The 26,902-nt window shown below is 40.4% G+C and overlaps 2 protein-coding genes across 3 annotated transcripts; one reads left to right on the forward strand and one right to left on the reverse strand.

Annotated features, from left to right (window-relative positions):
• Positions 1-403: 403 nt before the first annotated feature.
• ptpa (protein phosphatase 2 phosphatase activator) lies at positions 404-20,472 on the reverse strand. The gene is made up of 11 exons (XM_034601746.1): positions 20,354-20,472; positions 18,708-18,845; positions 13,197-13,294; positions 12,325-12,411; positions 11,546-11,671; positions 11,343-11,460; positions 9,639-9,738; positions 8,890-9,014; positions 8,210-8,310; positions 4,138-4,245; positions 404-1,061 (listed from the first exon to the last, which is right to left on the reverse strand). Exons 2-11 carry the CDS (start codon positions 18,730-18,732, stop codon positions 987-989), a joined length of 963 nt encoding a protein of 320 aa, XP_034457637.1. The 5' UTR covers positions 18,733-18,845; positions 20,354-20,472; the 3' UTR covers positions 404-986.
• Positions 19,139-26,299, forward strand: crata (carnitine O-acetyltransferase a). Of its 2 annotated transcripts, XR_004615584.1 has the most exons (15): positions 19,216-19,629; positions 20,306-20,602; positions 21,001-21,119; positions 21,384-21,437; positions 21,766-21,931; positions 22,033-22,207; positions 22,579-22,757; positions 23,041-23,141; positions 23,327-23,446; positions 23,552-23,674; positions 23,804-23,939; positions 24,145-24,207; positions 24,288-24,425; positions 24,968-25,828; positions 25,879-26,194. XR_004615584.1 is itself a non-coding variant. In XM_034601712.1 (14 exons), exons 1-14 carry the CDS (start codon positions 19,603-19,605, stop codon positions 25,181-25,183), a joined length of 1,914 nt encoding a protein of 637 aa, XP_034457603.1. In that variant the 5' UTR covers positions 19,139-19,602; the 3' UTR covers positions 25,184-26,299. The 2 variants fall into 2 exon arrangements, 1 of the variants encoding a protein (XP_034457603.1); XM_034601712.1 differs by having other exon boundaries at positions 19,139-19,629; positions 24,968-26,299.
• Positions 26,300-26,902: the final 603 nt, after the last annotated feature.

A 26,902-nucleotide genomic window follows, 5' to 3' on the forward strand; every position in this document is an offset into this window, starting at 1 on the left:
ACGTCACAGTGCACTTCACACTTCACCTGAACATGAACCAGAATCCAGAAGGGCGAGAACCCGTTTCTCTGTGTGGTTAGCACAGGTCTGATTACAAGTTAGCAGCTACATTTAGCATCAGTGCTCCACATTTCTGACGTTCACAGACATTATATAACTTAGACCACGACATCTTCTCTGGCCTTTTACTCTTCGGAGACGCAGACTTTATCGCCACCTACTGGCCCGACATGCTTGTTTGAGTCTTTTGTGTTGTCGTCTGGACGGAGACATTTTTTAAAAGGGGAAAATATCTGGAGTCATGTAGACAAGAGATTAATTCTTACTTTAGAGGAGGAAATGTCCTTTAAAGATGGTGGATTTAGTGTGAGGTAGAAAGTGAGGAAAACAACTTCACGAAATAAAAGATAGGAAATCAGAAATTTATTAAATTAGGTTTTGCAGATCAATGAAATGACACAAACTGCTTTTTAAAGGAGGCCAATGGGAACAGATTCTGAGTTTAACAGTCATTTTAAACTGAGGCAAAGTTTGAGGGGGAAAAGCTGCACATCACAAAACAAGAATTTAGTCAAGTATGGTTTTTAATTTACAGTGTTTACCACGACTGAACTGATAAAAATAAAGTGGGGGAATTAAAATATGTGAAATTAAAGCATTTGGCGTTTGAAAATTAAACCAAGAATGTTGCTGAAACTAGAAAAAGAAATTATTCACAAATAATTCGGATCTTTTTCGTCTCTGAAAGAACGTGTTTATCATGAGGATCCAAACTTTGAGGCAAATTCAAGTGTGAAGCATCAATGAAAACACAAAACATCACCTGCACTTTAGAATAAGATTTCACGAGCACACGCGTGTTTGCGTGTTGGACGACGTGTGCTGGATTCTTGCTACTGTTGTATTTGCACACGAGGAGAAAAAAAGAGGGACAATGTTGGTTGTTGGTTTTGGTCTTTTCATCGTGTGCATGGCGTCCGTCAGAGTCATGGGTTCACGGGCTGGATGGAGAGCAGGGTTCCGAACTTAAAGTGTTGGATCACAGGGAACTTCTCTAAACACTGGAACAGAGAAAAAGACAAAGAAAGAAAGAAGATGACCTCGGATCAGTTCCTCTAAACCATCAGTGTAAATAAACATGGACGACAAGAGGGCTCCCGAAAGTGAGCCAAACCATCTGGATCGCCCCCTGGTGGCTGGCTGCAGTAAAAGTCATAAACCTCCTCCATGTTAGCAGATGGGAAGAAGTACATGTTAAATAGATGGTTTCTGTCATTTTAAATAGTTCTTATCACAATGAAGCACGTTCAACTAGTTTTGGTGTAAAGGAGGCGGAACTTCGCTGATTGTCTTTCTTGAGCTGTTAGAGTAAAAAAGTGTTTGAATTAATTATCCCTCCAACTTTACAGCACTTTAGATTTCAGCGTTTTGTGGCCAGTTCAAAAGATTATTCAAATCTTGAATCTTCAGAGAAACAGAGCAAACATCTAAACATAAGAAAGAACCACCTCGTACCAGAGAGTTAACCTGGACCTAAAGGGAGCGGCGTTCACGTTCAAAATGGCCGTGGACCAGAGGAGGCCCTTTGTGCGGATTGACACGGACCCAGTTTTTCTTTTGGGGGTGGGGGGGGGGTGGGGGTGGGGGGTGGGGGGGGGGGTGGGGGTGGGGGGTGGGGGGGAGGGGGGGTCTGGAGTGGGGGTGGGGAACAGTGGAGCCGGAGTCTCACCGTCTGTGTGTGGCGACATGATCATCTGGACAGATTTAGGTTGTAAAGCAACACATTGATCACACATCAACTCTTCATACTAAGAAATCAGTGAACGGCTTTGTGCTTTAACACGAACGTGTCCGTCAGTAAAAAGAAGAAACGTATGAAAAATGTATTAACGTTGCTAAAGGAAGTCATCGGCCCAGTTTGTTAAATATTTCAAATGGCTTCAACAGCTTTATATATATATATACACACACACACACACACACACACCATTTGTCTAACAAATCGAATGAAGGAACCAACAGTTCTAGATCCTGCTAACATGAACTGATGATTCCTCTGACACTTCATCAGTAGAACTCAAACCTCCATCAAGGTCCAACAATCCCGTGAATCTAATCTGCAGCAAATCACAACACTCAGATCTGTCTGATTTCATCATGATCGATGAATTATTCTGAGAAATCAGTGAAACAGTTGAAAAGGGTTTTATCTCACAATGTTAAAGAGGAACAAAAAAAAACTTGCTCGTCTTTCACGACACGATGTTCACGAGCATGAATTCTCTAAAGAAAGTTTCATGTCTGTGCAAGTAGAATTCTTTACAGTGCACTGAACTGAACTCATTGAGAAGAGGTGAAACACGAGTTGTGGTGAAAAGCTCCGATCTGTAAAGACGGTTGAAGCGTGAGATGATAGTTTGGTGTCTGGTCCTCATCCAGTCTGTAGAATATATCACACCATTGTTTCTCTTTCACATTCAGACGACTGGACAGCGACTCGGACAGAAAACGGAGGATTCTGCTGTTTCTAGCTCTGAAACCCTGAGTGGGGCCAGGGAAAGGGGGAGAGGAATGTGAGTCTGCTGATGGTTGCTCCAGGCTCGGAGGAAGGTCGGGAGAGGGAGGGAGGGAGGGAGAGAGGGAGGGGGGGAGGGGGGGAGAGAGGGGAGGATTTAATGAAGGGAACGGCAGAGAGAGGGGGGGGGGGCAGACAGCCTGGCCCCTCAGTTCTTTGGGAAGACTCGCAGGCTGCTCTGGAAAACACAGGATGTGGGCATGCAGGCGGGGAAAGAACGAGCGTAGACATCCCCCCAGCCCCACCCCTCCTCGCTTAACCCTTTCCTGCCTCGCTCTCCTCTGCGGCGTCAGAAAGGGCGTTTGGCTCTAACACTGGTCACAGTTGGTGTTCAGCACTAACCTGATTTTTTAAATGTCAAGTAAACAAGAAAACAGTTTTTGCAATGAGGCTGAAGGATTACAAGCAATCCAATTGACACAGCTACGTTCTGTTTCTCCTTCCTCCACCATGTTTCTAATATCCGAGCTCAGAGCGAGAGGAAACCTCGTGTCGACTGGGCTCTTTGAGTCACACGAAACAAATCAAAGAGTAATACAGCCTAGATCGGAGCTAAATGCTAACACACTGACGATGCTAAAGTGCACATTGTGAGCAGGTTCAATAAGAATCATTGTCACCATCTTAGATTAGCACGCTATCATTAGCTAATCTCTAAAAACAAAGTTCAAGAGTTAATTAAATGAGAATCCATTAATTAGACACCAGGTAAGTTCCTAAGATGCTCACTTCATGGTTTCTAGAGGGCGTATCCTGAAGGTGGCGCTGGTGGTAAAGTGTTACATTAGCAGCTCACTCACAAAGCACTTCTCCTGGTTGAAGGTGAAACTAGACCCGTATCAATTCATAAGGATTTGTACCACAGACTGTGAATGAACATGGACGACATGTCAGTTATCAAGAGGAAGCTAACTCTCTGGATCGCCCCCTGGTGGCTGACTGCAGTATAGCTCATAACCCTCCTCCATGTTAGCAGATGGGACATGAACCAAACTAAAAATCTAAGTAGACGTTAAATAAATGTTTGTCAAAGATGTTTCTGTCATTTCAGGTCGTTCTTCTCTCACTGATGTTTGTTCAAGTGTTTCTGATCAGTTTGGTTTGAATCAGTTATTTGATGATATAAAAACAGGCTGAAACGTGATGATTGACAGCTGAGACTGACTCCTGATTGGTTGAGAGCGTGTGTGGGCGGGGCCTTGGTACCACAGCTCTAAATGTTGAGGTGGAGACTTAATACAACATCCTTTATACTCTTTATATTCAGTGTATACACATACGTACCCAAGCACCACTGTTGAAAAGAAGACATTTAGATCATGGATGAAATAAAACTCGATTCATAAATTGTACTCGGTTGTTTACTGTGTAGCTGCAAATAAGAGGAAAACTGTTTAGATATTTGTATTTGACCTTTGATTTTCTACATGAGCTTTCATGTAGTCTTTGATTTTGTTAAATTGATGCTTTGAAACCTACTTGTACTCTTCTTCTACAAACTATTTATTAGACTGATTCATAAATGAAGAATTGGACTGATGAAGAGAATGATGAAGGTGTACCTCAGCCTTGTACATTCGGATCAGACCCTGGTTGACTTTGGACCAGGTAGGAACAGCGCTGATGTTCCACAGCTGGTTGGAGTGTTCAGCAAACGGACCCGTCTTCATCTACAAAGCAGAGAAAGAGCGATGAAGACAAGAGGACCAGTCTGGAGGAACTAAATCCACACTGTAACAAAGACAGAGCTGGAAGTTAAAGACAAAGATCTCAAACAGACACTGGATTTCACAGGCTTGATTATGTTGAAGGGTGGGAAATGAAAAAAGTGGTATTTATAAATGAGTCTTAGTCTTTTTAGTTAATTCTTCTGCACCATGAAGTTCATATGTTTTTAAAATGGGTAGTTTTCAAACCTCTTAAATTCCTCTTGAAACCATCGTTTAAAAAGATGAAAATACAGATTTCTCTGAGAAAGGAACATATCGTAGGATTGTTATCGGCTCTGATTTTACTGACTATTCAAATAAAGCAAAAGCTTACAGAAAGCACCTTTAAGTTTTATGTCCTCAATGGATTGTAGATTTCGAGAGAATGAAAAGAGGCTTTAAATAATTTAGTTTCTTCATTGATTGAGTTTAGTCAGTTCGGATGGATTCTAACTCAGACACATCTTCACAGCGGACTGGACCAGACTCGAGGGTAACTGGTCACATGACTACGGATGTGAAAGTGGTCACTAATCGAGACAAACTCAGGCAATTATCTTCAGTTCCTTTTATGAAGTTTTACAAAAAATGTTCAGCTCATTGACTCATTATCTGTCCGATTATGACATTTCATTCTTCTAACATTGATTTGAATATAATCCAGATCGTTCAGAACAAAAGACTGATGGTGGATCTGTGATCACATTAAGAACAGTAATAAAGAAGAGAGAGTGTGTTACATAGAAAACCAATATCTAGATATTCAGTGTTAAAAGTGAGACACAAAAACAAAAGTGTGAATTTATAAATGTATGAATGAAGCAGGACGATGAACGTTTTCCCACCATTTTCTCCCAAGAGGCAGAGGAACTCAAACCCAGACCCCCGGGCATCAATCTAACAACCCTCTCCTTTTTCCATCCCCCCCATTCACCACACTCCCCCAGCCCCCCTTCCAACCCGTCAAATCCCACACACACACACACACACACACACACACACACACACACACACACACACACACACACACACACACACACACACACACACACACACACACACACACACACACACACACACACACACACACACACACACTTTCCAGGGCCTCACATGAGAACACATGGGGGAAGGGCATGGCGGAGGGAGGAAAGGGGGTGGAGACAGACCGTACTCCCTGGAGGAAGGAGTGATTCACAGCAGCATGTGGTGAAGGAAGTGACTCATGTTTAGGACGACACACACACGCACGCACACTGGAGCTTTGTGTGTGAATTTAAAAAAGAACTCAAGCCTAAGTATCCATGTATGTGTGGCAGGAAAATACTCGGGTGTACATGTTTTCAGGCCCGTCCGAGCGACGGTAAACAAACACAAGTCCAGACTGAAGTAACTGCAGCTAAAACAAAGAGTTTGACCTGAGGAAGACTGAAACCTTTAATATGAAATGTTGGTCACAGCAGGATTTTAAAACAGCAAAAACACCCTCATGATTTCCTCCAATCACTGAGGATCCATTCGATTGGACAAAGTAAATCTGTCGTATCGTATTAGCTTTGTCCCACAATAGTAGTAGTTGTATCGCAGTAGCATCATAATAGTTGTCATCATCCAGTTCAACACATCCACAGATTACGTCCTTTAAAATGATTAATAAATCTAAATTAATAAATTCTGACTAACTCAACCACATTCTTCCATAACAATGAATATTATTATGATGATTTAATTGGAAAACAAAGTGTCACAAAATGCACAATGACACGTTTGACTTGTGTCCACACAACGATCGACCCACAATGACGTCATGTGAAGTCATTTGTGAGCTGCTCAGTTCGACTTTTTGTTCAGCGTAAACTCCTTAATGTTTACTGACGTTATAAAGTGAGAAGTACAGTCACTTTCTATAGAAACAGTGGAGTCGCCCCCTGCTGGTCACTACACAGAACACAGGTTTCAGGCAACTCTGCACTGGCTTCACTTTCTGGAGTCTACGCTCATTTTTAAATGCAGTCAATGTGTCCACGAGCATATCCCCCAGTGCATGCTGGGATGCTTCCCTGCATGTCTACCTCATGACTGCATCAGCACTCAACCAAACTGTTTATTTCAAAATAAAGGACAAGGACGTTTTTTGCAGCACATGAATTAACGGGTAGACTTGGACAATGTGCAGTTCAGTGAGACGACTTCTCTCTGTACGGTGAAAGCGTCATCGTACGTGGAAGGTGTTTGTGAATCAAATCTCTGGACTCCTATTGGCTGCAGGGCCATCGTACCAACTTAGATTTCATTCAGACAAAAATAAAAACATAAGAGCGAGAGAGAGCCAGACACTAAAAGGCTGATTAACCTGTCCATTATTTTCAGGTTATTATTATTTTCCAAAAATACATATTGTTGACCAGCAGTAAAAAACTGGAAGGGTTTTCAAAGAGAATAATACAACACAGACAATAGTAATAAATCCTCCCCCTGGAGAAGCACCACAGAACATTTGATATGTTTCTGAGAGAAATGACCCAAATGATTATCAATATATTTGCAGATGAATGAAAAACAGTTTCAGCTCTAAAACGCTTACACCAAAGATACAAGTCAAAGTATAATTATGTCACAAAACATAAAAAACACAAAGAATGGATGGACGAGGACGACAGCAGCATCCTTCCACAACCCTGAGGAGGAGAGAGAGGTCAAGCAGCAGCAGCAGCATGAGGAGGAGGAGGAGGAGGAGGAGGAGAGAAGGGGGTGTGGTGTCTGGGGGGGAAGAAGGAAAGGGATGTAGCTGCTCCACCAACGCCCTCCCCCACTTCCCTCCCCTCCTTTTCCTCCAAAAACAAAGCGCAGGGTTCCTGCTCTGGCTCCTGACCAACAGAATCCACCTTTCCCCCCTCGTCTTCCTTTTCCTGAACGAAACCACATTCAGCTGTGATCCACGTCCAACAGAATATTTAAAAATGTAATTATGACAAACACACCTCGGGTGAATTATTTAAAATCTAAGATCCTGAGAAAATATTTTAAAACAATTTTTTAATCCACACTATGAAACTTTTCTACCTGAAAGCAGCAGCTTGGTTAAAGTGAGTCTGATGTGTGAGTGTGAACATGAGGAAGTTTCCTCCTTCTCTCCCTGAACGTCTGTTCTCTGTGACTCTGCTGAGTGGGTTCCATCTCCTGTGAGAAGAACTGACTGAGAGTCAGCTTCAACTGTCACAACCAGCTCCAGGTGAAGAGTGAAGCTGAACTGAGATCAGTTAAAAACACTCTGAAGTTATTAACAACCAGAGTTTATCTCCAATATTCAGCAGGAAACTGTTAAATATGAAGAATTCTGAACAGTTTGGTGGATTTGTTCCAGCAGCAGCTCTTCAGGTTCAAGAAGCAGAGGATCATGGGTAATATCCAGTGGGACGACTCAGTCAACACATTGATTCACTTTGATTTTACATGAAAACACTTCATCAGACACAGAGACAGAGTTAATCACCACATGTGGCAGCAGGGGGCGCTGTTGCTCAGTAACTGTTACATAGTGCTGCTTTAAAGCTCATGTTGGTCCTGGAGCAGCTGCAGCTGCAAAATGTGACCGATACATTTCACCATTCCCATCAACCCTCTCTTCAAAGCTCCGCCCACAAAACACATGAACGTGCACTGAGTGACAGCTGCAAGACTTTTCCGTGACTTGCTCTCTAACTTGTGTCGTCTCTGCTTCACGGTGATAAAATGACCGGTTGTGTTTTCACCAAACCGACCTCTCAAGTATTCTAGGGATTACTGTATTACTTTTGTACTGAAGTTAGCGTATGAGAGTAAGGACAGTTCACATGGAGCAGATTCTAGCGAATGTTTGTACAAACACTAAGATATATAACGTGTTATATAAATCTAACATGTGTCGTGTGTTTCAATGTCTCACCTCGTTAATGAACTTGATACAGTCCAGAAACATATATTCTTGCTGATGCTCGTTCACCACCCTCTCGTCGATGAAGTGACGGGGCTCCACTGTCGGGTGATCTGCATGGAAGTAAGCGCACATGTTCACCACCAGGTGCCACTGTCACCTTGTCATTATATGAGAAGCAGAGGTTTGTATGTTTATGTCTCAAACCTTCGACCACAGCACAGGATGTTCAGTTCTACAGCAGTTTATTCTTTTGACATCAGTATAGAACAGCTCACAGTTAGTTCTTATTCATTAAAGCTCGGCTTTCAAACCAGTTGTTCTGTCATCCGACGGAAATAAAAACTATTAAATCAGCTCATTTCTATAAAATTCTTCTGCAGTGTTTTTGAACAATTGACAACACATGCTCATATTAAGATGCGTGACATTCAGATGTAAATCACCTATACTGACATGTGTATTTCTATTTCCAAGAGGAAAACGAAGAGCAGGGGTACCTCCTCTCTGAGAAAACCATCTTGACCAAGCATACGTGTGGTTTTTCTCTGCCAGTGAAAACTATTGTATTCATTTAAATTTATCTTTTTCTTTCCCAGTTCTGGAAGTTTTAACACCAACATCCTGTCCTGAATTCCTCTACATACGTCCCTACAGATACAGTCATCCTTACAGCTCTTATATTTACTTACCAATGAACTGGGCGCTGCCCCATATGAAGGGCAGAAACTGGAAGTCATCCAGTCCCCACACACCTTGGCTTCCAGCTGGCTCCATTCTGTACGTCCTCTGCAGCTTCCTCATCACTGACAGATACCTGAGAAAACACACACACACGTTTCACTACGTAAAGCAGCAGGTTGTCGGGTCCGACTCGTTCAAACAGGAACATGTGGGAACATCCAGGCGAGGGGCGGAGCCTGTAGAGCAGCAGGAGGCCGGACATGACGTATAAACTCTGCTGTGGAAAGATCAGTGTTGTTGTTTACAGCTCATCCACACCGGCGTCGGGCCTCATCACCAAAAGATCTGGAACCTCCTCGTGTTTCCAAGTTGACGTCTTCGTCTTCTACGTGTACGGCTCCTCTTCTTCATCCTGAGATGTTTGTGTTCTTCCAGTTTCACGTCTGTCACGTGTTAGAAACCTCATCAACACGTCCACTCGCTCACTGGGAAGCTTCCAAACATTGTCCTGCTGTCTCCTCACATGGACTCACTCTGACGTGTTACACACATTTTACTAGGAGGCTGCAGAAGATCCAGAACATGTCCAGAGACACTGACTCAGATATTTGTTCTCATACACAGAACCTGCAGAACATGTCAGGAACACGTCAGGAACACGTCAGGAACACGTCAGGAACATGTGAGGAACAGACATCAGTTTATGTCTGAAAGCTGTGTTGTACAACTGAAGACGACTAAATCAGCAGCAGCTCACCTGTTAAAAACTCTAAAAACAATAGCGAGCTGATCATCCGCTCCGAGAGCTCCGACCTTACAGAGGCAGCAGAGGAACGCAGCAAAAGCAGCTTCATGACCTGAGACGACACAAACAGAAACAGAAAAGATCTTGAAACATCAGCATCATCTGTGTGAGGATTAAGTTTGATTCCTTTAAATTTATTACAACACGAAAAAGCTTTCACAATCCGTGTTTTGAAGCAATTTCTTCATTTAGATTTTTGTTTCACTGTTGGACTAAATGTCTGCTGCATTTGTAAAAGATCTGAATCAAGTGGAATATAAATAAAGGCGTTAAACTAAAAACAAATACAACCAAATAGATAGAACTGCATTGTTTATACAGTTGAGTAAAAGTTTTCGATAAACAAAACACAGCTTTGTATGTGAAAGGCTCATATTGGCAGATTTTTATGGACCAACAGTTAATTCAGTCGGGCTCTAGAACAAATGTGTTGGTTCTTGTAATTTTGTTGAACTGATCCATTCACACAGTCGGTTTCAGCAGTTTTCAATTGTCTGCCCTTGATCAGCTGACAGAGCAGATATGCTCCTAATAAAACGTCCAGCTGGAGTTTTTCTTTTGCTCCACACATGTAAACACAAAGTCTCCTGTGTTGTCGGTGTATTGGGGGGGGGTGTCAAAGTTCGGTGTGGATTTTAACGTTAAGGGTTAGAGAGTGTGAGACGGACAGTAATAAATTTAAACACATACTGTACTTGAGTAGAATTTTGAATATTTCTATTTTATACATCTTTATTTACGTGCTCTTTCCCATGCCGCACTTTTAACTCCACTACGTTTATTTCACAGTTTTACCTTTTAGATACTTTGTCGAATAAAATCACATTAACCCTCTAAAAACTGACATGTTTTCATGAACATTCACTGTTTTTGCAGCAGAATGTCGACGCCTCTGTCTTCTACCTCAGGTTCTGCGCTCGTTATGATGCAATTACATTTCGTTACCTGTTGTAAAAATGTATCGGGAACGTGAGGTGACACCAGAGAGCGTCAGGAGAGGAGCGAAGAAAAATCTTCTTATCTCAAAAAGTAAAAACTGTTTATAGTCATGGAGAGTTATTAAATATTTAATTTACGTTTCTGTATTTAGAAATATTTCGGGACAATATGATTTTGTGTTTAGCAAAATTGTATTAAATTAGAGTTTTGTATTGTTTAAAAGACAATTCTAGTTATTTCATCATTTATTATTGTTAAGTGACTTACAGAACCTTTTCGCTGAAGTAGTAAAGATTTTAGAGACATGAAGTACTTGAGGATCTTTTAAAAAATTATATCACAATTAGAAAAATACTAAAGTAGAAACTGGAGGAACATTTCTGTTGTTGGGTTTAAAGGGTTAAAAAACACCAATGCTAGGAATTTAAATTTCAATACATTTTTAAAGATATATTGTTAATTTGTAAACTCTCAGGTGGTTTCATTAAATTTAAGATTAAGAGGTCAAATTATACAATTTCTCACAAAATATTATACATCAGAAAAATGTATGTAGGAGAACTTAATTGTTTCTCTCTTACCGCCTCATCACTCATCTCACAACCTGTTTGGTTGAGAGCCACTGCACTAAACTACCAACCATAATAAACAGAAGACTATAAAGTGAGTGTTTTGTGTAGAACTATTGTAAAGAAGGTGGACACACAGCACTGTTACCTGTTCCATAGTCTATCCTGGTGGGGTTCCCCACAGACTCTTTCAGATACACGGCTATCTCTGGAGCTGCTGCACATTTGTCAGCAGGGATCAATGCTGACACCAAGGCCTCTGCTTCCTACTCACACACACAAACACATCACGTTCTACATACAGAGCATGTGGTTGCATGCATGAATGTGTGTGAGTGTGTGTGTACTAACCTGGTCTAGTTTGCTGTACCAGGTTCTGTAGGCCTTATTGCCAAAGCGGGACGGCTGATCAACAGGAGGGGTCTCGTTGATCCATCGGTCCAGAGTCTCCAAAAGATCTAATATCTTCTCCACCGTCTGTAACACAAGAGATCAGGGATGTAGCAACACTGTCGATTCCTTTTATACTAAATGAGCAGCAGCACCACATGATTGATTTAATGAACAAGAGAAATACAGAGAAAGCAAAGAAGCAGCATATTCATTTCAGGGTGATAACACAGTCTCCAATGTTTACAATTTGGCTTGATGTCCCTGACTTTTTTAAATATACATTTGGAAATGTATGTTTTAAAGACACACTTGTGTAACTTCTACTGATCAACAGCGCCCCCTGCAGCCACACGTAGTGATTGACTCTGTTGGTCTCTGAGTCTTACAATAACTTGAGTCTTTTTAACTGATCTCAGTTCAGCTTCAGTCTTCAACTGGAGCTGGTTGTGACAGTTGAAGCTGACTCTCAGTCAGTTCTTCTCACAGGAGATGGAACCCACTCAGCAGAGTCACAGAGAACAGACGCTCAGGGAGAGAAGGAGGAAACTTCCTCATGTTCACACTCACACATCAGACTCAGTTTCATCAAGCTGCTGGGTTAAGGTAAAAAGTTGCTTTAAAGACAGATTGATGTGAATGGGAATCCTTAAGGCCCAGACAATAACAATTCTGTGAATGAAAAAGACCAAAACACCAGGAATCAAGCCTTTTAATACCTCTGATAAGACCATACTAACCTCAGACACTGTATATTCAGATGTGAGCTTCTTTCCTTTCACACCTTCATTCAATGACAAAACGAATCCCATATAATCAGCATATGCCTGGAAAAAACAGAGTTAGTCATAAGTGGTGAATAATAAAGTAAATTAACAGAAGAGTATTAAGTCAAATAATCAGCCTGATGCTCAGTGCAATAAACTATGACCCATTCTGAAGGGCTACAACAGAAAAAAGAGCAAACACTAATTTCAACAACTTAAACACTCAATATACAAAATACATTTCCAAGATTTAAAAAACAAACCAAATTTACTAATCTGTTTTACAGTCACAGGAAGCAAACTACAGGTTTGTCTTAGTTTAGTTTAACTCTATTGCAGAGTCAATGGTAAATGTCTATATGAAAAATAAGTATATACAAAATGACAAAATACAAAACAAAAAAACATAGAAATACAATTATCACACATGGACATTTATTCGAGTGTGGTCTTCTCTCAGTTAAAGACCTTATGATCACATTTTTGTCAGTTATTTGAAACTTAAAATTCCTCAGCACAGGATGAAAGGCGGAAACATTGTCGGTCACAAACATGTGGTTTGCACTTGTCCATCTTGGAAACTTGAGCAAAATACTGAATGCATCATTATCTGCCACCTGAAGCTTTTTCAGTTTGGCGTTTGTATAGCTGAACCTCAAGTGTGCTACGTGAAATTGGGTATAGTTGTCACTAAAAAGTGTTCGAACATCATCTCTTCACATAGAAAATGTGCAGGCAAACATGTTGAGTTGTACCAACAGTTCTCCACACTTTTACACAAAAAGGCACACAAGATAAAAACCTCTGGGACTGGGAAACGTGCATATCACAGCCACACAACCTACTTGTGATCGTTTCCATTTACTCATGTCAGGCACCACACTGATTTCTTTCTTGGGCACCATAAAGGCGACTTCAGGTGCTTCATCCTCAGCTATGGATCCTAAAAAATAATTTAAAAACACTGTTCAGAGAGCAGCTGTAGTTTGGTGGTTGCTAAGTGTGAGATTTCAGAATTTCTTAACTCGGTATTGAGGGTTAACAACATTAGTGTTTATATTCAGTCTGTGTAGAAGCTAACATTAGTGTTTATATTCAGTCTGTGTAGAAGCTAACATCACTAGTGTTTATACTCAGTCTGTGTAGAAGCTAACATCACTAGTGTTTATACTCAGTCTGTGTAGAAGCTAACATCACTAGAGTTTATATTCAGTCTGTGTAGAAGCTAACATCACTAGTGTTTATACTCAGTCTGTGTAGAAGCTAACATCACTAGAGTTTATATTCAGTCTGTGTAGAAGCTAACATCACTAGAGTTTATATTCAGTCTGTGTAGAAGCTAACATCACTAGAGTTTATATTCAGTCTGTGTAGAAGCTAACATCACTAGAGTTTATATTCAGTCTGTGTAGAAGCTAACATCACTAGAGTTTATATTCAGTCTGTGTAGAAGCTAACATCACTAGTGTTTATATTCAGTCTGTGTAGAAGCTAACATCACTAGTGTTTATATTCAGTCTGTGTAGAAGCTAACATCACTAGAGTTTATATTCAGTCTGTGTAGAAGCTAACATCACTAGTGTTTATATTCAGTCTGTGTAGAAGCTAACATCACTAGTGTTTATACTCAGTCTGTGTAGAAGCTAACATCACTAGAGTTTATATTCAGTCTGTGTAGAAGCTAACATCACTAGAGTTTATATTCAGTCTGTGTAGAAGCTAACATCACTAGAGTTTATACTCAGTCTGTGTAGAAGCTAACATCACTAGAGTTTATATTCAGTCTGTGTAGAAGCTAACATCACTAGAGTTTATATTCAGTCTGTGTAGAAGCTAACATCACTAGAGTTTATATTCAGTCTGTGTAGAAGCTAACATCACTAGAGTTTATATTCAGTCTGTGTAGAAGCTAACATCACTAGAGTTTATATTCAGTCTGTGTAGAAGCTAACATCACTAGTGTTTATATTCAGTCTGTGTAGAAGCTAACATCACTAGAGTTTATATTCAGTCTGTGTAGAAGCTAACATCACTAGAGTTTATATTCAGTCTGTGTAGAAGCTAACATCACTAGAGTTTATATTCAGTCTGTGTAGAAGCTAACATCACTAGTGTTTATATTCAGTCTGTGTAGAAGCTAACATCACTAGTGTTTATATTCAGTCTGTGTAGAAGCTAACATCACTAGAGTTTATACTCAGTCTGTGTAGAAGCTAACATCACTAGTGTTTATATTCAGTCTGTGTAGAAGCTAACATCACTAGTGTTTATATTCAGTCTGTGTAGAAGCTAACATCACTAGTGTTTATACTCAGTCTGTGTAGAAGCTAACATCACTAGTGTTTATATTCAGTCTGTGTAGAAGCTAACATCACTAGTGTTTATATTCAGTCTGTGTAGAAGCTAACATCACTAGTGTTTATATTCAGTCTGTGTAGAAGCTAACATCACTAGTGTTTATACTCAGTCTGTGTAGAAGCTAACATCACTAGAGTTTATATTCAGTCTGTGTAGAAGCTAACATCACTAGTGTTTATATTCAGTCTGTGTAGAAGCTAACATCACTAGAGTTTATACTCAGTCTGTGTAGAAGCTAACATCACTAGAGTTTATATTCAGTCTGTGTAGAAGCTAACATCACTAGTGTTTATATTCAGTCTGTGTAGAAGCTAACATCACTAGTGTTTATATTCAGTCTGTGTAGAAGCTAACATCACTAGAGTTTATATTCAGTCTGTGTAGAAGCTAACATCACTAGAGTTTATATTCAGTCTGTGTAGAAGCTAACATCACTAGAGTTTATATTCAGTCTGTGTAGAAGCTAACATCACTAGTGTTTATATTCAGTCTGTGTAGAAGCTAACATCACTAGTGTTTATATTCAGTCTGTGTAGAAGCTAACATCACTAGTGTTTATATTCAGTCTGTGTAGAAGCTAACATCACTAGAGTTTATATTCAGTCTGTGTAGAAGCTAACATCACTAGAGTTTATATTCAGTCTGTGTAGAAGCTAACATCACTAGTGTTTATATTCAGTCTGTGTAGAAGCTAACATCACTAGTGTTTATATTCAGTCTGTGTAGAAGCTAACATCACTAGTGTTTATATTCAGTCTGTGTAGAAGCTAACATCACTAGAGTTTATATTCAGTCTGTGTAGAAGCTAACATCACTAGAGTTTATATTCAGTCTGTGTAGAAGCTAACATCACTAGTGTTTATATTCAGTCTGTGTAGAAGCTAACATCACTAGAGTTTATATTCAGTCTGTGTAGAAGCTAACATCACTAGTGTTTATATTCAGTCTGTGTAGAAGCTAACATCACTAGTGTTTATATTCAGTCTGTGTAGAAGCTAACATCACTAGAGTTTATATTCAGTCTGTGTAGAAGCTAACATCACTAGAGTTTATATTCAGTCTGTGTAGAAGCTAACATCACTAGTGTTTATATTCAGTCTGTGTAGAAGCTAACATCACTAGTGTTTATATTCAGTCTGTGTAGAAGCTAACATCACTAGAGTTTATATTCAGTCTGTGTAGAAGCTAACATCACTAGAGTTTATATTCAGTCTGTGTAGAAGCTAACATCACTAGAGTTTATATTCAGTCTGTGTAGAAGCTAACATCACTAGAGTTTATATTCAGTCTGTGTAGAAGCTAACATCACTAGTGTTTATATTCAGTCTGTGTAGAAGCTAACATCACTAGAGTTTATATTCAGTCTGTGTAGAAGCTAACATCACTAGAGTTTATATTCAGTCTGTGTAGAAGCTAACATCACTAGAGTTTATATTCAGTCTGTGTAGAAGCTAACATCACTAGTGTTTATATTCAGTCTGTGTAGAAGCTAACATCACTAGAGTTTATATTCAGTCTGTGTAGAAGCTAACATCACTAGTGTTTATACTCAGTCTGTGTAGAAGCTAACATCACTAGAGTTTATACTCATTCTGTGTAGAAGCTAACATCACTAGAGTTTATACTCAGTCTGTGTAGAAGCTAACATCACTAGTGTTTATACTCAGTCTGTGTAGAAGCTAACATCACTAGTGTTTATATTCAGTCTGTGTAGAAGCTAACATCACTAGTGTTTATACTCAGTCTGTGTAGAAGCTAACATCACTAGTGTTTATATTCAGTCTGTGTAGAAGCTAACATTAGTGTTTATATTCAGTCTGTGTAGAAGCTAACATCACTAGAGTTTATATTCAGTCTGTGTAGAAGCTAACATCACTAGAGTTTATATTCAGTCTGTGTAGAAGCTAACATCACTAGTGTTTATATTCAGTCTGTGTAGAAGCTAACATCACTAGTGTTTATATTCAGTCTGTGTAGAAGCTAACATCACTAGAGTTTATACTCAGTCTGTGTAGAAGCTAACATCACTAGAGTTTATATTCAGTCTGTGTAGAAGCTAACATCACTAGTGTTTATATTCAGTCTGTGTAGAAGCTAACATCACTAGAGTTTATACTCAGTCTGTGTAGAAGCTAACATCACTAGAGTTTATACTCAGTATGTGTAGAAGCTAACATCACTAGTGTTTATATTCAGTCTGTGTAGAAGCTAACATCACTAGAGTTTATATTCAGTCTGTGTAGAAGCTAACATCACTAGTGTTTATACTCAGTCTGTGTAGAAGCTAACATCACTAGTGTTTATATTCAGTCTGTGTAGAAGCTAACATTAGTGTTTATATTCAGTCTGTGTAGAAGCTAACATCACTAGTGTTTATATTCAGTCTGTGTAGAAGCTAACATCACTAGTGTTTATACTCAGTCTGTGTAGAAGCTAACATCACTAGAGTTTATATTCAGTCTGTGTAGAAGCTAACATTAGTGTTTATACTCAGTCTGTGTAGAAGCTAACATCACTAGAGTTTATATTCAGTCTGTGTAGAAGCTAACATTAGTGTTTATATTCAGTCTGTGTAGAAGCTAACATCACTAGTGTTTATATTCAGTCTGTGTAGAAGCTAACATCACTAGAGTTTATATTCAGTCTGTGTAGAAGCTAACATCACTAGTGTTTATACTCAGTCTGTGTAGAAGCTAACATCACTAGTGTTTATATTCAGTCTGTGTAGAAGCTAACATTAGTGTTTATATTCAGTCTGTGTAGAAGCTAACATCACTAGAGTTTATATTCAGTATGTGTAGAAGCTAACATCACTAGTGTTTATACTCAGTATGTGTAGAAGCTAACATCACTAGTGTTTATACTCAGTCTGTGTAGAAGCTAACATCACTAGTGTTTATATTCAGTCTGTGTAGAAGCTAACATCACTAGAGTTTATACTCAGTCTGTGTAGAAGCTAACATCACTAGAGTTTATATTCAGTATGTGTAGAAGCTAACATCACTAGAGTTTATATTCAGTCTGTGTAGAAGCTAACATCACTAGAGTTTATATTCAGTCTGTGTAGAAGCTAACATCACTAGAGTTTATACTCAGTCTGTGTAGAAGCTAACATCACTAGAGTTTATATTCAGTCTGTGTAGAAGCTAACATCACTAGTGTTTATATTCAGTCTGTGTAGAAGCTAACATCACTAGTGTTTATATTCAGTCTGTGTAGAAGCTAACATTAGTGTTTATATTCAGTCTGTGTAGAAGCTAACATCACTAGTGTTTATATTCAGTCTGTGTAGAAGCTAACATCACTAGAGTTTATACTCAGTCTGTGTAGAAGCTAACATCACTAGAGTTTATATTCAGTCTGTGTAGAAGCTAACATCACTAGTGTTTATATTCAGTCTGTGTAGAAGCTAACATCACTAGAGTTTATATTCAGTCTGTGTAGAAGCTAACATCACTAGAGTTTATATTCAGTCTGTGTAGAAGCTAACATCACTAGAGTTTATATTCAGTCTGTGTAGAAGCTAACATCACTAGTGTTTATATTCAGTCTGTGTAGAAGCTAACATCACTAGTGTTTATATTCAGTCTGTGTAGAAGCTAACATCACTAGTGTTTATATTCAGTCTGTGTAGAAGCTAACATCACTAGTGTTTATATTCAGTCTGTGTAGAAGCTAACATCACTAGAGTTTATATTCAGTCTGTGTAGAAGCTAACATCACTAGTGTTTATATTCAGTCTGTGTAGAAGCTAACATCACTAGTGTTTATATTCAGTCTGTGTAGAAGCTAACATCACTAGTGTTTATACTCAGTCTGTGTAGAAGCTAACATCACTAGTGTTTATACTCAGTCTGTGTAGAAGCTAACATCACTAGTGTTTATATTCAGTCTGTGTAGAAGCTAACATCACTAGTGTTTATACTCAGTCTGTGTAGAAGCTAACATCACTAGTGTTTATAGAAACATTAAGTTTAACACAATTTATATTTTATCACCTTTTTGTTGCTCTGTTTCCGCCATGGCGCCGCTTCTCACTCTTCTCTTCGTGGCATCTCGGCTGATTTAAAGCAGCCATGGCTCCTCACTGCCTCCAATGGACGGAGAGGGAACGACAGCTCCAGAGGTTTTCTTCGCTTTGTTCACGCGCAGTTAAAATAAAGTCAAAATAATTCATGAATGTTACTTAAACACAAGAGTCACATAAATGCAATGCAGGTGTGAAATATAAAAGTGCAGGGTTTTAAACCTTCACCAGCAGGGAAGCAGACACTTATACCACAATTAATTAACAACAAAGTATATAATAAAATATTATTTATACTATATCAAATATGAATAAACTCAGCCAACATAATTATTTTTATTTTTATTGTTGATGACGAGGTAGAACTTTCACTGACAGGAATTGTTTGCATCTTTTGACGTCACACAAACAACAAACCAGGAAGTGAATGCAGGTCATTGTGTCATCATATATCAATGTGACTTTTCCTCCAAATAGATACTAAACACAAGCTCAGAGTTTAGAAAGTTAAACCCCAGAGTTTGGAAAGTTAAACCCCAGAGTTTGGAAAGTTAAACCCCAGAGTTTGGAAAGTTAAACCCCAGAGTTTGGAAAGTTAAACCCCAGAGTTTGGAAAGTTAAACCCCAGAGTTTAGAAAGTTAAACCCCAGAGTTTGGAAAGTTAAACCAAACCCAGCAGTGTTGAGGTCAGTCTGTGATCAACAGGCTGGAAACATTGTGCACGAAGCTCGTTCAGCAGCTGAGCTGTGACCCTGTCTCCGGTGGATCTCTGAGGAAACACCGGTGAATCACCTGGAGTTAGCCCGGTCTCAGAACCTCCAGCCCCGCTGCAGATCAGTGTGTGAGGCCGGTACTCGGACGACACAATGTGGGGCTTCTGCAGCAGATTGGCGGTTAGTAAACGCGGCGGTAGCTGCTCTGCTAACTCGCTAACACTGGTTCACATCTAAGTTTCTCTGAAAAGACTCGTTAACTACTGCGCAGGTTACTATTACTGACCCAATGCTAACGACGAGACACCAGCTAACTAGCTAACTAGCTGCTGGCTGAGTGGTTACTATTACTGACCCAATGCTAACGACGAGACACCAGCTAACTAGCTAACTAGCTGCTGGCTGAGTGGTTACTAGTAGCAAGCTGGTGTGGTGTTAGTTAACAAGCTAAAGCTAAGCTAACTGGGTCAAGATCACTCTGCGGTGAGCTAAAATTAGATCTAGACAGAAGAAGGTGCACTTTAGTCTAACCCCCCCTTGATTTGTTAACTTTATATACAGTTAATAGTTAGTAATGGGTTAGATACAGAAACATTATAATGTTACAGATTATTATTATTATTACTATTATTATTATGACCTGTTGTTCAAATGAATCTTCAGCCTCATCACGTCTGTAGAAACAAACCTGAAAAGACTGGACCTGTTTTGAAGCGAGCCAGAACAAGAAGAAGCCTAAAGCCATAATTCTTAACAATACTACGATAGAACAATAAAGAGGGACGTGTTATTTTTCTCAGTTGACTTTTGACAAACTGTTACTGTACAAACTTAATATTCATCTTTTGTCTCTCAGGTGAAGGCGGGGATATCGAAACCCTGCAGCTTCGTGAAACCAAATCACTTGGTGAAGCCTGTGTCAGCGACCCGGGTCTCTGGCCGGTACCTCACCCACCAGCAGGGCCTGCCCCCCCTGCCGGTCCCCCCGCTGCAGCAGACCTGCGAGCGCTACCTCGCTGCACTGGAGCCCATCGTGGAGGAGGATGAGCTGAAGCGCACAAAAGAGCTGGTGCAGGACTTTCAGAAAGCAGGGGGGGTGGGAGAGAGACTGCAGAGAGGCCTGGAGAAGAGAGCACACAACTCTGACAACTGGGTGAGATCAACGAGATGGGTGCACTTCTACTGAAAGCATGATGAAGATGCTGTGATGTGGGCATAAACCAGTTGTGTCTTTCATTCACTAAGGCTGCAAATGTCTTGTCTCCAGAGAGATTCACCCTGATAACAGAAGAAATTGATTTGATATTAGTTCACATACTTTGTGTCTGTTCATAAGTGAAAGTTAGATAAAGATCTGACGGATTGTTAAGACCATTGTTGTATTTAATCTATTCCACCACCTGAGATTTACAACTACAACGAGGGACACAGCACCGCAGCATCTTGAAAATACCAGAGCCTGGACCTGGAAACAATAATATCACGACACAACTTCATCGACAGAGTTGTGATGTCGTCCTGAACGGTGTCTCGGTGTCTGTGTCGTTGTAGTTGTCGGAGTGGTGGGTGCAGCTGGCCTATCTCGAGTACCGGTTGCCTGTGGTGGTGCATTCAAGTCCCGGACTGGTGTTACCTCGCATGAACTTCAGTGATAAACAAGGACAAATAAGGTGATGACACACAGAACTTATGTTTTGTTACAAGTAATGATAAAGATGTCGAGAATTATACTTTGATTAATTTCACCCAAACCATTTCAAACAGCTGTGAACATGAATGGTTTTACCCAATGATAAAAAAAACACACATTATCACATATTCAGTTTCATATAATATGATCTATTACCACCACATGATGAGTTCTGCTTTGACAACTGATGGTTTTCAGAAATGTTATGAACATTTTAGTAAATAATCATGTTCCCTGTGTTTAGGTTTGCGGCCAAACTGATCGCAGGTGTTTTAGACTTTAAGACGATGATTGACAAGTGAGTAACTTCTTCTACGATTCTGTGAGTTTCATCATCTTACAGCTTCTATTAGTTTCTGCCTTCAGGGAGGGAATCAATATATCTTGGCATGCTAATTTGAATGATGAAGAAATGGACTGTCATATCAAAAATTGAGTCAGTTCTGTCTTTCTGAAAGTATTTGCTCAGGTTTACAGACTGTACAGTTAATGTCAAAGGATGCAGGTGAATTTCTTGCATTACAGATTTATGAGTTGTACCTTTTTTAATATATTGAAAAAACGATATTGACCCTCCACTGGATCCTCATGACACAGCAAGTCAGTGTGTAATGTTTGTCTTGCAGTGAGACACTACCTGTGGAATACCTGGGAGGAAGGCCGCTGTGCATGAATCAGTATTATGAGGTTCTGTCGTCCTGTCGTATCCCTGGTCTGAAGAGAGACTCGGTGGTGAACCACGCCAAGAGCTCGCCGCCCCCGCGACACATTACTGTAGTGCACAACCTTCAGGTGAGGGTCTCACGTCTGTGGCTGAGCTCAGGATCAGGGGCCTATTTCGTAAAGCTAGTTAGCTACAACTCTGAACAACTCTTTTCTCTGTGTGGAGTCAGTTCTTTGCGCTGGACGTGTACAACAGTGACGGGACTCCACTGACAGTTGATCAGATCTGCGTTCAGCTGGAGAGAATCTGCAGCTCCTCACTACAGACCAACGAGGAGCCTGTCGGCATCCTGACCACGCAGCATCGTGACTCCTGGGGCAAGGCTTACGTCAACCTCATCACGGGTGAGTTAAAGACAGAGACAGACTGACACTGAGCTGAAAGACAAAATACTGAAGAGCACAGGGCTCCGGTAAAGCCTCATTTATTCTGCCCTTATGTATAAGAAGAGATTTGTCTATTTCAAACAATGTAACTGTCACTGCTCACATACTTCTACGTTGGCATGATTGCTACATCCACTAGAGGGCAGTCGAGATTCTCTCACCACAACCAAAATGGCGACTGTGGAGGTTGTGACAAGCTTCCGCTGAAGAAAGAGACAAAAGCTGCTGCGGCCATAGATGCCAAAGTGTCTGGATGAATGGAACGGTCCAAATACAGTATTTAGTTGTGTAAGTGTTGTGTACTCACAGCTTGGGTTTGTTATGTTCAGATAAGACCAACAAAGAATCAGTGTCAACGATCCAGAGAAGCATCTTCGTTGTGTGTTTGGACGGAGCGATGCCTGAAATGTCCGATGGGATGTACCGCAGCTCTGCCGCTGTCCAGATGCTGCACGGAGGAGGCAGCAAGGGGAACAGCGCCAACCGCTGGTTTGACAAGACACTGCAGGTGACTCACACAGGCATTGTACACACGAAGACACAGTTTCCAGAGTTAAAGCCCCTACAAGGAGTTTATGAAACAGTCTTATTTTAACATCCGGCCTCTTTATGACCTAGAACAGCAAATGAGACAATCGGGGGGAAAATGGCTTTTTCTATAAACTATTCTCACTGTCTGGTCGGGGTGGATTACCTGCGAGGTCAGAGCAACGTTTGACGACAGTCCGGCTGGAGAAGTCTGTGTATTCTGTCAAATAACTTATACAGGATTTTCTTGTTCTTTCTTTCAGTTCATTATCGGAGAAGACGGGACATGTGGAGCAAACTACGAGCACGCCCCAGCCGAAGGACCGCCTATTGTGGCCTTGATTGACCATGTTGTCGAATACACGTGAGATGGTCAAAGATTATTTAGGCTCTGCAGGCGTTTATTTGGATTTTCTTCTGTTATTAAGGTCCGAGTTAAAACAGAGACTCACAACATTATGCTACAAGCATGAGAAAACCACGACTTTATTAAGTGAACTCAATGTGGACGTAGTTTCTTATTCCATCTCACGTATCCTGTCTTTTCAGGAGGAAGACGGAGGTGGTGCAGCCTCCCATGTTGCCGCTGCCCATGCCGCAGAAACTACACTTCAACATCACACCTGAGGTCAAGAAGGACATCGAGGAGGCCAAGCAGAGTATGAACACGTGAGAGCAGCTTTTATCATGATTCTCAATAAACTAATCATATACAATATATGTTCACACTTCATGTTATTAAGTCTCGCTGTCTGAACGGTTCTCTCATCACAGTCTGGCTAAAGACCTCGATATGAAGGTTGTAGTTTTTGGCCACTTTGGTAAAAATGTCCCAAAGATCCACAAGATGAGTCCTGATGCCTTCATACAGATCGCCCTGCAGCTCGCCTACTACAGGTGAGAGGTTGACCCGTCATGTGGGCAGGAACTCTTTTTACACTTTTAAAAGAGTTACAGAGATAATTTTACAGATTAACTGAGATGAAATGATTTTACAGGGATTTAAAGTGTCCTCTGCCTCAACAGGATGCATCAGCGCTGCTGTGCCACATATGAAAGTGCCTCCCTGCGCATGTTCCGACTGGGACGTACAGATACGATCAGATCAGCCTCGACCGCCTCAGCTGCCTTTGTCAAAGCTGTTGATGACCCCAGCAGACAGGTCTGATGGAAGCAGGGGTTCCTCAGAGACCTCCTCCTGTTGATGATTCACTTTTAGGGAGCTGTCATGTTGTCCATCTTTATTCACAGTCTGTGGTTAAGATACATTTATATGTAAATGAGAGGAGGTTCATTTACAAACTACATACAAGTCAAGTTTAAAATGCATGTCTTAAGACTGTTAAAGTTTTTCTTGTTCTTCACAGAACACAGAGAAAGTGGATCTGATGGAGAAAGCTGTAAAAGCTCACAGGTCGTACACCAGCATGGTGAGTCGAGGACAGGTCTGAAGTGTACAGATCCCCATCAGTGACAGACAGGAACTGACATGTTGTCTCCCTCCTAACAGGCGGTCAGTGGTCAGGCTATAGACCGACACCTCCTGGGCCTGAAGATGCAGGCGGTCGATGAACAACTCTCCATCCCCGACGTCTTTAAAGACGCTTCCTACGCTAAAGCATCAAACTACCAGCTGTCTACAAGTCAGGTGTGAGCTGAAACTAGAGATGAGTTCTAGTTCCACAGATGGATTCATTAAGCTCAGTGGACTTTACTACCTTAAACCAGCGGTTTGATTAAATGATGGTTCAGTGGCTCTGTATCAGTTACAGCAGCAGCTCTTCAGGTTCAGGAAGCAGAGGATCATGGGTAATCTCCAGCGTTCAGTAGTGTTTCAGTTCAGAGGGGCGACTCAGTCAGAGACCAACAGAGTTCACCATGTGTGGCAGCAGGGGGCGCCGTTACATAGGGATTCTGTTTATAGTTTTTTCTGCTTCTTTCAGCCTCAAAAATGGGGTTTTATTTATTTGTAAATTGATTCAGAAAAATGTTATCAAACTTTTCACTAATTTAAATGGATTTAAAGAAACAGAAAATATTTTTTTCCAATGACCTCAGTATAAAAATATGATCAGTGTTTGCTTTGGGCCAAATAGTTTTTATAACATCAGTATTTTAAAGTGGCATTGGATGGAAAACATGTTATTTAACTGTGTAACTCTAACAACTACATCCTCATGTCTCCACAAGGTTCCGTCCAAGACCGACTGCGTCATGTGTTTCGGTCCCGTCGTGACCAACGGATACGGCGTCTGCTACAACCCCATGAACGATCACATCAACTTTGCTGTGTCGTCTTTCAACACCTGCGAGGAAACGAACGCAGCTCGTCTGGCTCAGGCGATGGAGGACGCGCTGTTAGACATGAGGACTCTGCTGGAACAAACTCCACGAGCCAAACTGTGAACGTTACTCACCGTAAAGAGTCGGTTTGTGGCTCATCGTCTAAAACTGCTGCATCTCCACAGTGAACATGGCCGGTGTTGATTATTCTGACGTGATTTTAAGACGACACTTGATTGTAAATGACCCCTCAGAGGTCCTATGGTACAAAACTACAGATGCAGTGATGGGTTGAATACGCTGTGTTAATTTATCCATGATCTCTTCACACTTTAGGAAACAAACTGATTCACTGATTTTACCGAATATTTATCTAACTTGAGAATGAAACCTGGAAACTAGATGCGTAAGAAGTGAAGTTAGCTCCTTTTTAAGTACAAATATCGTTATCTCCAGGCTTGTTGTATAAAATCACATTAAAATCACATGTTAGCAATCTAATTCTCAGAGGCTGTAAACTCTGGAGAATATTTTTTGTGACACTGACAATCTGTGGCATCATCTAGTCGCTACGTAAATTACCAAACAAATTGTCTTGTATCAGTCAAATCTTATTAGTTTCACAAGCGTTTGTTAATGAGCCTTTTTCCAGATGTTTAATTACACGGAGAATTACACTCAGTGTGCAGTATAGTACATCATCTCTGTACATTAATCAGTATTTTTGTTTGAAACTGTGTTTTTCTACTTCCAGCAGGGGTCACTAAAGTCAGAATCAGACTCTTGATTGTATCACTTTAAGTTGTCGCAGTTAAAAGATGAAATTTAAATTTTGAGAGATTGACTTGTTTTTGCCAGTTAGTCATAACATGCTAATGAAGACATGTAATTATTATAAAGTCAGAAATGAAATGAATTATTTTGAAGGATCATTTAGCAGGAAAGTAAATAATAATAAGTTAATAACAGAGAGTATGTGAATGAGAGGGAGGAGATGATTGTTCAACACATTTCAATATATTTAAAACACTGAAGTGTCACTCGTTCATTTTCTTTTAGAACATGATTTAATGTTGCTCTTCCACAAAGTTGGGATGAAGTATCCTCTACTTTTAAAGGACTGTTACTCAACAGATGTTCTAAAGAAGCAGACTTATGGAAAAGAGAAATGTAAGAAAAAAATAACCTTCATTTTGTGATGAAATGACCAGAATAAACTTAAATTTTCTAGATTAAGTCAAACTATAAAGAATCTATCAAACTACGACGAGTAGCGTGCACAAACTGGTGGAATCGATCTTCAGAATTAGTTTAGTAACAATTTAATTATTTCTGTTTTAACCACAGACGATAAATATAGATGACGACACCTCCCATTGTATAATAATGAAGCTATCCTGCACTTTGACGTCTGTGGAGTGATGGTCATGAAGAAGAGCCTCAGACTCCAGGACCCAAACACACTCGACCAATCAGGAGTCAGTCTCAGCTGTCAATCATGACGTCTCAGCCTGTTTTTATATCATCAGATAAATAAATAAAACCAAACTGATCAGAAACACTTGAACAAACATCAGTGAGATAAGAACGGGCTGTAAGGTTCGACCATGTCCTGGATGTAGACTGGACCCGATCCGTTCACAGCACGGAACGCAATCTTATTCATGTTTGACCCTCATGTCCGTCTGTCGTCCAGCTTCCCCCTGACTCCTCCTCTCCTCCTCTCCTCCTCTCCTCCCACTCAACCTTACTCCACTTCCTGCCTGGTTTCCATGTCAACAACTCCCCACAGAGCTGAGACCCCTCCCTCTGGTTTTTGAGGGTTATCTTACCCCTTGAGGC

The sequence above is a fragment of the Hippoglossus hippoglossus genome, chromosome 12 (assembly GCF_009819705.1).
Source record: "Hippoglossus hippoglossus isolate fHipHip1 chromosome 12, fHipHip1.pri, whole genome shotgun sequence".
Classification (NCBI taxonomy): domain Eukaryota; kingdom Metazoa; phylum Chordata; class Actinopteri; order Pleuronectiformes; family Pleuronectidae; genus Hippoglossus; species Hippoglossus hippoglossus.

Excerpts from the sequence above, each read along its gene's own strand:
- crata (XM_034601712.1), top strand. The coding sequence starts at position 19,603 with ATGTGGGGCTTCTGCAGCAGATTGGCG. Across the intron at positions 22,208-22,578 it reads TTACGTCAACCTCATCACGG|ATAAGACCAACAAAGAATCA; the intron begins GTGAGTTAAAGA and ends TGTTATGTTCAG. Across the intron at positions 24,426-24,967 it reads ACCAGCTGTCTACAAGTCAG|GTTCCGTCCAAGACCGACTG; the intron begins GTGTGAGCTGAA and ends TGTCTCCACAAG.
- ptpa (XM_034601746.1), bottom strand. The coding sequence starts at position 18,732 with ATGGCGGAAACAGAGCAACAAAAAG. Across the intron at positions 9,015-9,638 it reads GTTTTTAGAGTTTTTAACAG|GTATCTGTCAGTGATGAGGA; the intron begins GTGAGCTGCTGC and ends GTGTTTTCTCAG. Across the intron at positions 8,311-8,889 it reads GGGCAGCGCCCAGTTCATTG|ATCACCCGACAGTGGAGCCC; the intron begins GTAAGTAAATAT and ends ACTTCCATGCAG.